Here is a 13,554-nt window from a genome sequence, read left to right on the forward strand (position 1 = left end):
TAGAAATCTTCTCTGCGCCTAGCAAACTACGCAGTGTCAGTACTCGGCAAGCGTCTACGTTTATGGTATAGTTTAAGCCTTCAATCGTTAAATGACTCAATACGTAGTTGCAGTATAATACATGTCCAAGGCCAATTTCCCCAGTTACAAATAAATCGAATACTGTTGTGATCACTGCTCTTCTGCTTTTACGAAGGTCGGCAATGCTTCGATATATAACCTAAGTAGCTTTAGTATATTCTAATTTAACTAAAAGTGATTGAATGGCTGTATTGAATCATAAATTCGACGATTCTTGGAGTGATACACTGCTGTCATCCATCCCTAGCGGCTCTGACACTCCTGTATTTTGAACTTGGCACACTTCTACGAGACTTTTAATTATGACGAGAACAATTGGATCGCATTCAGCTTGTCTGGTATTTAGTTTAATAGAGCTGGCAGTCTGTTAAAAGCGTTGGATTTATCTATACACGACAAGTATCTGTCCTTCATCTACGCATACATCACAATTGTACCACTCGCAGTTCAGCAAGAACGCAATACGAATGCCTAGCTCTTGATAAAGTTCACGTACTCGCTTTTGATTCCTTGGACGTAACTCAATTGTCTTGGACTCTTATTTGAACCTCAAGTTGGTGTTTGGCCGGGACTAGGCAAGCGCTTTTGCAGAGGTTTCCGCTATCCAACTTTGAAATGGGCGCTTACATGAGTAAAGGTTTATACTATATGTAATACGTCTCCTTTAATAGGAGGGCGATAAAGGTTGGGGACCGTGAGTTAAATGTATGCGCAAGTCAAGGTAGTATGCCCTAAGGGGGCACTCTTCTTTTTTCCCACCCAGTTATGGCAAGATCACACGATGAATAAACATGAGCATCCATTCACGAGCAGAAATGCTGTCCGGACTAGAACCACTATTGATTTCAGACCCTTGGTAATTGCTGACAGCCAAGCTTGTCGCCGCTGAGAAAGGACGCAATTCCATGTCGAATCAACAAAAGTCAATGAGAGACTGGAACCAACCAAACGGACACGACAAAGGAACGGGCCCACAAAAAGTCCTACGAAAAGGTCCTGAAATCCAGGGCCCTGCATTGATTGTCCTACACTCGCATTCCCCAGGCCTTAGCCCCAGCCTAAACAAGCCCAAGTCTGGGTGGAAGCGGCTGAGAAGTTGATGATTTGAACTAAAGCTGACACAGGGTAGCCGGGCTCGCACCTGTACAGTATCCGGGTGCTCATCCAATCTTCAGAATGAACTTTGTAGCCTGTTTTCTTTGTTGAGGAACGACTACATACTAGGCATGGTGAGTATAATACGAAGTAGGCAACGTCATCGGCATCGTCATGGTCAGTCTCGGCATGGCCGTTTCTCATTTCCACCTGGGTAGATCTGATACTCGTTAGATATCTCCTAAGGCGAGTACCGTATCGTATTGGGGCTTTGCTCGTGTCCTGCATTTCCATCTTCCCCACCATCCAGATCACCTTGTACCGAACGTCAAGACAATCGATAATCCTGAGGCCCTATTAATTTTATAGGAATAGAATCGAAGGTCATTCCTAAACTGACCGTTTTTCATACTATACATAAGCTTATATAAACTTCACAGCCTTCATAAACGAGCATGTGGTTACTGATAGAGAACGGCTACCGAAAAAAGAAACATCTCAGCCGATAGGATTCCACAGTACTAATTTAGTGTTGGATCACCCACAGCCACAACAGGAAACAGATCCATCAACCAGTGATGCCATCAGACTACTGTAGTCTAGCGGTATTTGCATCCTGTCAGCAAACGATTGGACTGACTTTTGTTTTGGTCCCTTGGAAGGAGCTCAGAAAGGCTATCAGCCATTTGAGGTCTATTTGTGACTTGAGAGGCAATCTAGCATCGGATAGCGACTGAAGCAATTTAAGATACAGAATGCGTTGAGCCGTTGTGCCACGGTCTTGCCGATGTTAATATTTAACTCAGTATCAGTAAGATCATGAACTTTCTTTCAAATGGATCAGAAAAACGGTGTGAAAGACATTCTTGATCGCTAAAATGCACCTACAGTAGCATTACAGCAGCATGGGTCCTATAAATCCCTGCACTCAGCCTTAAACCGCTGGAAAGATCCTAGCTCTGTCAGCTGTGTCTCTACGAGATCTCCACTGGAAGCGGTCGGACTCTGCTTCCTCGTCCATCGTTGCTCGTTCTATTGGATCATTCATCAATGAAGCGGATAACCCAACTTGCAGCGCCTCAATTCAGCCACTCACTAAATCTTCAGCTTAATACCAAGCCCAGAAGGAAGACGGTAGCATCATCCTCGTTCTTCTTTTTAACATTGATACAACCGTAGCAACTACCTCGTACCTACAATTCAAAGCATTTCCTGATAAATCCACTCAGTGACTGAGCATTTCGCCTCCTCGGCCAACCCGTTCGTCTTTTCAACTGCGCCTCTTTGTTCGATCGTGTCTCGAAACGGTAATAAGCATTGGACGGGCCAACGCGTGTGTCGGTACCGTATCGACGCCAATCCGACAAAGCCCAATCCACTTTGAATCTCACGACTCCATCTGTCACTACGACCCTAGAGACAGTGCTGCGAAGACACTTTTCAGTTATTGAGATACCTGAAAAGACCACGCATTGGAAGCGGTAGTTCAAGTCCAGTTTGCCCGTCACAATCCATACAGTATTTGCCTAAGCTCCGAGCCTGCATCAAGCCAGAAGAAAACCTGGAGCATCAACAGCCGGTTTTTCAGTACATTCAGCTTCAAGCCAGCTTCAAGCCCAAGCTCAGCCCAAGCTCAATATTATTAACCAACCATCCCGCGAAGATCCCAGGCTCACACACCCCTCTTTGTCGCTTCGCACGCTCCAGCAGTCTCTAGGGCGCGACGGGCAAGGACAGGACAGGACAGCCCAGTTCAGGACTCAACAAGAATTGAAACGAAGCAGCCCATGATAGCATTACATGGCATCAGCATCATAGCATCAGAACTGGTATTAGAGCACCCACACTCTCTGACGGCCGATTGTCTGTCCTTGGACTTTTGCCTCGCCTCTCGCTATTCCTAGGTCCTCTGTCCTCAAGACGAAAAAGAACCTAGCTTGACCATTTTTGCTCGCTGCGACTGCCACTGTACTGCTCTGTCGCTGCCCCTCCCACGCCCCCGTGCTAATTTCTGACCCGAGCCCAAGCCTGACCCTCCACTCTTCATCTCAAATCCCCCTCCCCCTCTTACGCCCAATCCTAATCCGCCTCGATCCAAACCCCCCTCGTCCTGCCCGTCCTGCCCCCCGTCCTGCTGCGGCGCCTCGCTCGCTGCCCTCTGTGTCTGTGCCTGTGCCTGCCTCTACCTCTTTTGACCTCTTGGGTCCTACTTCTCAACCCTTTCCCACCTCTGATTCCTTCCCTCTTTTCCATATGAGTTCTATGAACTCCCGCTTCAAGAGCCTTGGCTTCGGAAAACGCAAGTCCACCGCAAGCATACAGACCCCGGAAGGTCTAACACCGAGCCCAACCCCTCCTCCAGGTCAAATACCGCAGCCTCCTCAGCAGCAGCTACGCCCTGCCTCGATCGCCCCATCGTCTTCGACGACGAGCCTTCCGATGAATCACCCGGGCCCCGGCAACCGTCCTCCCAGCTATACTGCAAACTTCCCTGGCCAAGCTCCTCTTGGTCGAACCAGTCCTCTCACTCAACAACCTAACCGCACTCCTCCTACTCAAATGGTCGGCGGTCCTCCTCCGATCAACACCGGAGCCCCGATGGGCTACCCGCCCGGTATGGCCCCTATGGGCCAAGGTCCTCCTCCGATGGGAGGTCCTCCCGGGTTTGGACAACAACCACCGCCTCCTCAAGGATACCCTCCTCCCGGTCCCCCAGGTGGCCCCATGAACCAGCAGTTTCAGCGACCAGGTCCTGCTGCCGAGGTTGAGGGTGCTAGCAAGAGCAAGGCTCAGCTGATTGTCGGAATCGATTTTGTAGGCACATTGAACAACCGTCGGTATGGCAAAAAGAGTGACTAACAAACAATCCACAGGGTACTACCTTTTCTGGTGTCGCCTTTGCATTTGCAACCAACAACGAGGCCAAGGAAGATATTATCACCGAATGGCCAGGTGCTGGTTCTTACACAAAGCAAAAGGTACGTCGAGGAAATGAGATACCTCGAGAAATTGTGCTAACATGTTTATCCGCAGATTCCTACAGTACTTTACTACGACCAATACCAAAAGGTGGTAGGATGGGGACCTGATATTGCTGACGCCCTCGCCCCTACCGGCTATCCCAAGCCCGGCGTGCAAAAGGTTGAGTGGTTCAAGCTGCAACTGATGCTGAGCGGTAACACATACATTGACCCCATCAACCTCCCTCCTCTGCCCCCAGGAAAGTCCGAGATCGATGTCGCCGCCGATTACCTTTTCAAGCTTCGACAGGCCATGCGGTCAGCCCTGCAGAAAGCGTTGGGTGAGGTCTTCAACCGAGAAGAGCGCAACATCCGATACTACCTGACTGTCCCTGCCATTTGGAACGATGCTGGAAAGGCCGCTACCCGAGCTGCCGCTATTCAGGCAGGCTTCCTCCGTGACGAGAACGATAACCGTCTGACCCTCGTCTCGGAACCTGAGGCAGCCGCTCTGTTCTGCTCCAAGACCGGTCTTCTTGATCTCAAGGTTCATGACGCCGTCCTAATTGTGGATTGTGGTGGTGGTACTGTCGATTTGATTGCGTACGAAGTCGAGGAGGAGAACCCCTTCACTGTCGCCGAGTGTACAGCTGGTTCTGGTGACTCATGTGGTTCAACAGCCCTGAACCGCAACTTCAGCAACATTCTCCGCACCAAGATCCGCAAAATGAAGTTGCCAGATGGCTCAAAGACGGCCGGCCGAGTCTACGCCAAGTGTATTATGGACTTTGAGAACCGAATCAAGGCTGATTTCCGAAACAACGGTCAAAAGTGGGCTGTTGATGTCGGTATTGAAGCCGAGTTCCCTGAGGCTGGCATTGAGGAGGGTTACATGACCTTCACCAACGAGGAGATTCTTCAGTGCTTCGAGCCTGTCGTCAACCGTATTCTGGAGCTCGTCAGGAACCAGATTATTGCGATCCAGGCTCAGAACCGTACTCTTCAGAACATCTTGGTTGTCGGTGGTTTCGGTGCCTCCGAGTACCTCTTCCAGCAAATCAAGCTCCACGTTCCCCCCCAGTTCCAGTCCAAGGTTGTCAGGCCTATGGACTCCGTGGCTGCCATTGTGAAGGGTGCTGTTACTGCTGGTATCACAGAGCGAATCGTCACCCACCGTGTCGCCCGTCGACACTACCTCATGGCTACTCTTCAGCCTTTCAAGGAGGGCTACCACCCCGAAGCCTACCGTGTACCCTCCCTTGACGGAAAGGATCGCTGCAAGTTCACCCGCCAGATCTTCGTCCAGAAGGGCCAAAAGGTCAAGAACGGCGAGCCTGTCAAGGTTTCCTTCTTCCGACAAGTTGCCCCTGGTGCTACCCTCATGTACGAAGATGTCCTGTATGCTTGCGATGACGACGTCTGTCCCGAATACACCAAGGACCCCCGTAAGTTTGACTAGAACCATTAGCCCAAACCCATGACTAACAACGTGCAGGCATTAAGGAAGTCGTTACCCTTACCTCGGACTTGTCCCGAAAGAATCTGGAGAAGGACTTCGAGCGAATGGATACTCCTCAAGGCACATTTTACCGCGTTTACTTCGATATTTACCTGACGCTGGATGGCTCAGAATTCAGCGCCGAGCTGGTCTGCCAAGGCGAGGTCATGGGTCGTTGCCGCTCTCGCTTCAGATAAACAGGATCAACACCGGGAGAGAAAGAGAAAAGTCGATAAGTTTAAGGTTCACTTTGAAACCGCATGATACCTAGGAAAACGCAGGCCGAGATGACACCCATTCAGAGCGTACGGGGAGAATATTTAAGACGGCCTTGAGCACTTGTAGAGGCCTTACTACATGTCGAGCGAAAGATGTTGGATTTAGTATTGAGAATTTAAATAAAGGAGCGTGGTAAATGGACCAGTGTGTTTGAGCCTGGTGCTACGTTCCGGGTCCAAGAGGGAAAGAGTTGCATGCCTGAACGACATGATGATTACTCGTATATAGACGACGAATTTCAGTTGAATGAATGTAGTTACTCAATTATGTTGCTACTCTTGCGTTGCATTAGTGACTCCCTGACTATAAAAGTCTACTTCTGATACATCATCACCCTTATAATCCATTGAACGTTCACTGTCAATCACATACGACCAAAGCTCGTAGAGAATACGGGGTCCCGTCCGCTCCCCCATCGTCAAGCTGCGAAGCGCCGGATTAGTAGTTGGGTCGGTGACGACCAGCGAATCCCCGGTGTTGTATGTGTCTTATTTTATTTTATTTTTGGTTCTTAATCGAATCAATGTCCCTTTGTTTTCTCTCGTTGTCTGAGCTTTTGATATGATATATTGTGTTGCCCAATTGGGTTGTTGGTGAACATGATGTTCAACACACGTGTGATTAGGCTTTTCCAACGGGCAAGGCGAAGCTGACTGGTGTTACATAGCCCAATCAAATCAAGTTTAGAGTAGCATCTTTAGATTCTAAAGCCTCGTCTCTTTGCTGTTCATGAATCCCAATATGGCAATAGGTATGGTTGTTCTAGTCTAGTACGCGTTTTTCTGACGTCATTTCCAACATAATAGATTAGTAGGCGCCCAGCCAGCATTAGAGCATGGCATCAACTCCAGCCATCCAATACTTCCTTCCTTCTCTGAACAACCTGGGCAGGACCCCAGGATGGAATCCGTTTGTGCCTACCGTGTTTCTCTGCTCGTTCAATCCCTGGCATCCCTTATTCGTCTTCTCTCTTCTTCGTAGCCTTCTTGTAGATTTATGATTCTCACCTTTGCTTAAGACGGGTTCTTGGGCTTTGTCGATTACCTTATAATCATTCCTCGTCCTTCTTTTCCCTTTTGTTTATCTTCGGACGATCAAACACCAAAAATAGCTGATATCCCATCATCGTCATCACCTTTCTTGCCCCTGGTCGTTTCAGATTTCTCAACTCCTCCTCTCATCGCCGTGCTTTCAAGATAGCCTAGCCCTACCACGTCTCCCTCGCCCAGACCACCCTGCTTGTGTTGGGCCAATCGCCCACCATTCCATCTAGTCATTTTTCTTGAATCGCAGATCACTTGGACAGGGGTGATCAAGAAACAGTTGCTAGGAATCAAGCAAGCGGTCCCTGTTCGCAGCTTCGCTGTCGCCTATACGTCACATTCGACCCTGGACCCTGGCTCCATACCAACACCACGATTGTCTTATATCTGTCTGTCAACCGCTACTTGAATACCTAGCTACTTGGACGTTATGATCACCAATTGTTGATACTCGTTGCTTTTCACCTTGGATCCAAGGCCACCTTGTTCAACAACTGCATTGGATCGCAAGCCCAGTCACATATTTTTTTTGACATCTTTATTCAACCTGAATTGAGTCTTGCAAGTCGTGAAATGGGGTCCTCTTCGAGACGCAGGGGCGCTAGTAGCATTTCCATCTGTCGAGCGTTGGTGCCTACTCTTGCCATTGGTCTCTTTCTTCAGACTGCAAAGGCGGATGGCTTAGCTACTGCCGCCAAAGGATCAGACAAAGGACTTTTGAATTTCCCGGGACGAATTAGAGCTGCGACCCGAAGGGAACCGGATGACTCCGAACACTCTGATAGGCCTATTCCTTTGACCATCACCAACAAATGCGACTCAACAATATGGCCCGGTATCGCGACACAGGCTGGCAAAGGCCCAGGAACAGGAGGTTTCGAGCTTACCCAAGGAAAGAGCAAAGACCTCTGGGTCTCATCAGATTGGCAGGGACGAGTTTGGGGTCGCACAAACTGCACAGTGAAGGATGATTCGTGCTCTTGCAAAACGGGCGACTGTTCTGGAATGTTGGATTGCGAGGCCAGTGTAAGTGCTCTTCAGAAATAAGCCCTGCGTTTCTAACGATGACAGGGTGCTACGCCAGCGACTCTAGCTGAATTTACGTTGGCTGGTGGTATGAACGGGAAACAGACATTTTACGATATCTCATTAGTAGACGGTTACAACCTACCAATGGGTCTCAACTACATTCCTGCAAAGAACACGACCTTTATCCCACCCAACCTTACCAATTGTGCCTGCATAGCATCTCCTAGTTGGATTTATGCAAGCAGCGAGACTGGGATCTATTACACGAACTCGACGTATCCTGTTCCGCTGGAAACTCGGGTCAGCAATGAGAATGCTCGCAATTGGTGTCCATGGAAGTACCTCGCTTTTCCACCCACTAAGCCTGGCGACGGGGTCTACCCTTATCCAGACGACGACATTCAACGACCAGAGTTCTCCCCGTGTAACAGCGCATGCGCTGCATACGGGACTGACAAGGATTGTTGTGTTGGAGAATACCACGATCCAAACGTTTGCAAGCCATCGGCCTACAGCAAGAGGGCAAAGATAATCTGCCCCGATGCCTACAGTTTCGCTTTTGACGATCAGCAGTCCACTTTCATTATTCCCACAGGTGGAGGATTTGAAGTCATCATGTGTCCAAAGGGCCGGTCGACTAATATTTTACGACAGCTTGGAAAAGAAATGAACGAGCTAGCTGAATCAGGCAGCCTGTCGGAGTTGACACAGAAGAAGCTCACAGACGTCACTTATATTGTATCTGAAAAGAGCCTTGGAAATCATGTGTTGCCCACAGGACTCCTAATGGTTTCGACAGGATTGGCAACTGCACTTTGGCTTCTTGTCTAAGTGCGTTTCATGTTGCTCGGAATCGAGCAGAACTTGAAGATAGCTCCTTTGTCCAGAGTTCAGGCCGGTTCCTGTTCTCGACTACACTCTTTTGTGCACTTACGCTGCGAACGAGATGCCCCACGACTGCATGACAGATGAAGAGGAGGAAGTGATACCACCCCTGTATTAGAAAGTTTATACCCCCTTATTTTCGATAACCTTAGATAAGAAACACTTATTCTTGCACCTTTGCGTAAGCTACCTTGGTTCTATCGCTCTGATATTCAATGCTTTATGCCAGCCCATATGTTGGTCCGCCTCTTCTCATGAGACAGCCTCTATTTGAAAGATTTATAACTAAGCGCACTGCATCGCTTGTCTATTTGCGCTGCTTCGCCTTCCGCCTCCTCTCCCATTCAGCACGCTCCTCGTCATCACTACCACTGAACTCAGCATCATCATCACTCTCGTCTGGAACATCGAGCAGAGCACCCTGGTTAGTCGAGTTGTTGACATTGATGAAATCTCCTGCATTTTGGTTCGCATATTCGTGCTTCTGAATGAGCTCGCGTAGTTCTGTGTTGGTGGGGTCGACAAGCTGGTATGGGGTGAGGCGGGCCTTGTTCTTGACTCGGGTGTTGGAACCAGCCTCAAGCATCATCTCGACGATGGCGTTGCCGAAGGGTCGCTGGGCGGGAGGCTCCGAGTTTATCCATCTGATGACAGTGTGGAGTGGTGTGTCGCCTTCCCGGGTGTTTACAGGATCGCACTCGAATTCGGGCTGGTCGAGGAGATGATCGATGATTTCGTCTAAGAGCGGTGGGGGTTAGCTCGTTTGGATCTCATGAGTTGTCTGTATAAGTAGGCAAGCGTGAGGCGCACAGTTTCCGCGAGAGGCGGCTTCATGGTAGAGATGGTTTCCCATGACGGTTTTGGTCTCGTTGAGGAGCTTTGAGATTTCGGCGTCGGTCTTTTCCTCTAGGCATTCGTCGAGAAGCTCGACGTTGTTGCGGCGGCAAGCTTCGATCAAGATTTCCTGGACGGAAGCGCCCTAGTGACACAAAAAGTATGAGTATAAAGTCCCAATGAGTTGCGCCATAGCAAAAGGGCATGGCTTACATCGTGTTCTTCGTCTCCGGCCATGTTGGGGTCTCTGGTTATCAAATTGCTGTCGCGGGAGCGGGGTATAAAACGACCAAAGTCGACGATGACGATAGTCGCTGTTGAAGATTTGATAAATGTTCAAGAACAAAGAGTCGTAGGACTGATGGTATATGTGAAACTTTGTCGTGTCGTTCAAAGTTAAAAGGAGGTGGCAGTAAATATGGACAAGGCCGCCTAAAATCAGGTACAGTTTGATCTTGCTTGAATGGAGGCCAGTGTTTCGTCAGGCGGTGTTTGGAGGGGCTGCCCGATGAGAGTGGAGGGCTGATGCTGAGACAGACGCCCAAGAATGTATGGACGGCACCTAACCTATAAGCTCTCACAAGGCAGAAATGGCGGGGGACGGCGCTAAAACAGAAGACAGCCGCCTGAGCAAGAGCCCCACCAGCACCGTACCATATCCAGAAATGGAATAAGCGTCCCGCAGTACCCGCTCGTCTTCATGGAACCTCATTGTCGTCGGCAAAATAAATAAAAAGTTATACTCTAGAGTTTCTTAGTACTCAACAACGCGATTACCTCATCGACCACTGCCAAGCGCGGTAGATTATCATCTCTATAAATTCGATACATATTCAGCTATTCTACGCGCACATATCAAACCGCCGCCATGTTGCTATGTAAGACTCCCCAACCCCAATTCGATATTCACGTTCTGAGCTGATCAACGCCAACCTCCAGTCTGCCCCCATTGCGCAAACATCCTCACCGTCTCCCTCACAAGCACGCGGACCAACCGACTCGAGTGCCGTACCTGCCCTTTCGAACACCACATTACCGAGCCTGTCTTTTCGCGACGATTGTACGAGCGTGTCGAGAGGGAAGATGTCTTTGGTGGCCCCGGCGCCTGGGACAATGCGCAGAAGGGGCCTGCTCAGTGCCCTGCTGATGGATGTGATGGCGAAGAGGCTGCCTTCTTCCAGGTCCAGATTCGCAGTGCCGATGAGCCTATGACAAGCTTTTTCAAGTGCATGTCCTGCGGCCATCGGTGGAGAGAAAACTAAGCTCAAAGAAAGATTTTCTTTGAGTTGCAAGTCGATGGGTTGCTCATTGTATGCGAGGAGAATCGGAGTTGGGCCATTAAATGCTTGTCTTTTTTTATACAGTTCAGTCAAGAATAACGCCGGTAGTACCAATGCATCATTGCTATGCCGCAGTGGTAGCACGCAGGCTGGTTTCATTTCTTCTTGCCACGGCAATGTTTCCGCCTATGCTTCGCAATATCATTTGATTCCAATGCTTTCGCCTTGTCTTCTCTCCGGGTATCGTTTATAAGTTCGTGTCGTATCGCTGCGCATAGCGTTCCGACTCGGTAGGACCGTTTTAGTTCTCACGGTGCCAGTCGACTGAGGCTTTCATGCCCTCCTCCATCAGTGCCCTTACCACATCAGGGCTAATGATCTGCTGTCGGAATGTTTCCTGCTGAAGGAGCTCGAGATGCCGTAGTGTCGGACCAGGGTATGTCAGGTATTTAAGATATGGTGGCTTGCTCCAATACCGAAGGTAGGCAAGGTATGCGACAAAGGCAGGCTGGCTAAGGAGCTTCTGGGATGCGAGGTGGTTGAGATAGGCTGGGTTCGCCAGAGACTGAACAAACTATGCGGAATTATGCTTTAGCTATGGATATACAAAGCTGGGAGAAGAAGAAAAGCGAACCTCGAGTTCAATCTCGAATCGCGAGTAGCCGCCATATTTGGGCTCCTGGTCTGTTTGCGTTGGCGCTGGGGGAGGTGATTCCATTGAGACGTCTTGGGGTGTTTCTTCTGCCATATTTGAAGGAACTCCTTGGTTTTCAGAGGCCAAGTTATTCAGAGATGCTGATCGCGCCCGTGGATGGCGATGCGCAGAAGGTGGATTAGTCGGAGATGGTTGTTTGTTGTTTGTCTAGGGGTCTGTCTGTGAACTAAGGTAGGAATTACTTACTGAGGTGAATTGTAGGTGCTAAGCTTGAGGCCCACTTTCCACGATCGACGTCAGCCTGAGCTCTTCAGGACCTCATATTACTCGGCACCCTGAGTCCAGGTATCAGAAAAGTTGACCGCTGAAAGCATGTCAGTATATGCTGTTTAGACCACCTTTAGTTTTGGGTTTTATTTTTATTTTTAGACCTTGAATTTTAGATGCTAACTTTTCTGTTGCTCATCAGGCACCTACATACCTAGCAGGCCGTGATGGATCAACTGACAACTTAAATAAATACCATTGACAGTCCATCAATACCGTTCTTCTACATTCTGCCTACCAATATTAAAAATTACCCTTTGCGGTACCACGCTCGACATTACCACACCACATTTTTGACCCCTTTGGGCCAAATGCAGAGATACAGATGTGAGCTCCCTAGCTTTCGAGGCGGTCTATATGTACATGTATACGGCATCTAACATCACGGCGATCATTATAGAATACCAAACAGACACAACCCTCCTAGCAAGATGCCTTGTACACCTAACTCGACACAAGTCAAAACTCGAATTCTGATTATATCGGACACTCATGGATCTAAGCCAAAGCCCAAAAGCGATAATAGTCCTAGTACTGAAGATGAACTCAACCAGGAAGATGTCACGAAGGTGATTACGGGCTGGAGAGACCCTCTACCAGAAGCGGATGTTGTCATTCACTGCGGAGATCTCACAAAACGCACGACTATCCCCGAGTTCGAACAGACCTTTTCTGTATTGCGATCTATCAAAGCACCACTGAAGTTGGCTATTGCAGGTAACCACGACACTGCACTCGATGAAGACTATTGGGTCAACAAGTATGGTGGATCAAAGCAAACCATTGATAAGGTCAGGAGAATTGTTCGAGAAGCTGAAACGGATGGTGTTAAGTATTTGCCAGAGGGTGTTCACGAGTTTACCTTGGCAAACGGCGCACTACTAAAGGTGTATGCAAGTCCCTGGACTCCGGCATACGGTGGCTGGGCTTTCCAGTATAAGAACGGCCATGACTTTAATATTCCCCCTGGGATGGACGTGGCTGTAACTCATGGCCCTCCTCGAGGTATCCTCGACTTTGCCGGTAGGGCCGGTACCCACGCTGGATGTCCGCAGCTCCTCGCAGCCGTCGCCCGTGCGAAACCCAAGATTCATTGCTTTGGTCATATCCACGAGGCATGGGGAATGCACCATGTAACCTGGTATGGAGATGAGATTGACCTAGCCCGGTCACAATATCGCGGGCTTAAAGGGCTACGACCAAACCGAGTAACACAGGGCAAAGAAACGGCCAGAATGACGAGGGAGAAACTCATTGAAATGAGCAAGCAAAGAGCTGTCCAGCTGGACCTAACCCAGGGCATCAATCGGTTGGTTGCAGGCAAGCAGACATTGTTTGTGAATGCGGCCATCATGAGTATCAGATATCGACCAGTGCAACTGCCGTGGATTATCGACGTTGACTTGAAGAAGGCCAGACACTGAGGCCGGGCATGACTGGAAAGACTCAGCAGCAATACCTATTTGGGGCATTATTCACAGGACAAGAACAGAGACGCGGGCTTGTTATACTTATTTATTATTAGATGCTATATATCTATTACTAGTATTCCATTGCTATGAATGGCAACCTGTTGTGTTTCCAAAAA

General features: G+C 49.1%; 6 protein-coding genes across 6 annotated transcripts, besides 1 other annotated feature; 4 read left to right on the forward strand and 2 right to left on the reverse strand.

Moving 5' to 3' along the window:
- Positions 1-3,429: 3,429 nt before the first annotated feature.
- On the forward strand, positions 3,430-5,831 carry FPSE_06428 (uncharacterized protein; the record flags this gene model as incomplete). The annotated part of the gene is made up of 4 exons (XM_009259546.1): positions 3,430-3,990; positions 4,050-4,154; positions 4,210-5,581; positions 5,632-5,831. The coding sequence occupies 4 exons, from the start codon at positions 3,430-3,432 to the stop codon at positions 5,829-5,831; spliced, it is 2,238 nt and encodes a 745-aa protein (XP_009257821.1).
- Positions 5,832-6,274: 443 nt separating this feature from the next.
- Positions 6,275-6,403: a repeat region.
- Positions 6,404-7,529: 1,126 nt separating this feature from the next.
- FPSE_06429 (uncharacterized protein) lies at positions 7,530-8,816 on the forward strand (the record flags this gene model as incomplete). Its single annotated transcript, XM_009259547.1, has 2 exons — positions 7,530-7,982; positions 8,028-8,816. 2 exons carry the CDS (start codon positions 7,530-7,532, stop codon positions 8,814-8,816), a joined length of 1,242 nt encoding a protein of 413 aa, XP_009257822.1.
- A 361-nt stretch (positions 8,817-9,177) lies between these two features.
- Positions 9,178-9,941, reverse strand: FPSE_06430 (uncharacterized protein; the record flags this gene model as incomplete). Its single annotated transcript, XM_009259548.1, has 3 exons — positions 9,178-9,608; positions 9,681-9,849; positions 9,918-9,941. The coding sequence occupies 3 exons, from the start codon at positions 9,939-9,941 to the stop codon at positions 9,178-9,180; spliced, it is 624 nt and encodes a 207-aa protein (XP_009257823.1).
- Positions 9,942-10,572: 631 nt separating this feature from the next.
- On the forward strand, positions 10,573-10,966 carry FPSE_06431 (uncharacterized protein; the record flags this gene model as incomplete). The annotated part of the gene is made up of 2 exons (XM_009259549.1): positions 10,573-10,582; positions 10,644-10,966. 2 exons carry the CDS (start codon positions 10,573-10,575, stop codon positions 10,964-10,966), a joined length of 333 nt encoding a protein of 110 aa, XP_009257824.1.
- Positions 10,967-11,285: 319 nt separating this feature from the next.
- Positions 11,286-11,732, reverse strand: FPSE_06432 (uncharacterized protein; the record flags this gene model as incomplete). The annotated part of the gene is made up of 2 exons (XM_009259550.1): positions 11,286-11,558; positions 11,619-11,732. 2 exons carry the CDS (start codon positions 11,730-11,732, stop codon positions 11,286-11,288), a joined length of 387 nt encoding a protein of 128 aa, XP_009257825.1.
- Positions 11,733-12,397: 665 nt separating this feature from the next.
- FPSE_06433 (uncharacterized protein) lies at positions 12,398-13,390 on the forward strand (the record flags this gene model as incomplete). Its single annotated transcript, XM_009259551.1, has 1 exon — positions 12,398-13,390. One exon carries the CDS (start codon positions 12,398-12,400, stop codon positions 13,388-13,390), a length of 993 nt encoding a protein of 330 aa, XP_009257826.1.
- Positions 13,391-13,554: the final 164 nt, after the last annotated feature.

The sequence above is a fragment of the Fusarium pseudograminearum genome, chromosome 2 (assembly GCF_000303195.2).
Source record: "Fusarium pseudograminearum CS3096 chromosome 2, whole genome shotgun sequence".
Taxonomy (NCBI): Eukaryota; Fungi; Ascomycota; class Sordariomycetes; order Hypocreales; family Nectriaceae; genus Fusarium; species Fusarium pseudograminearum.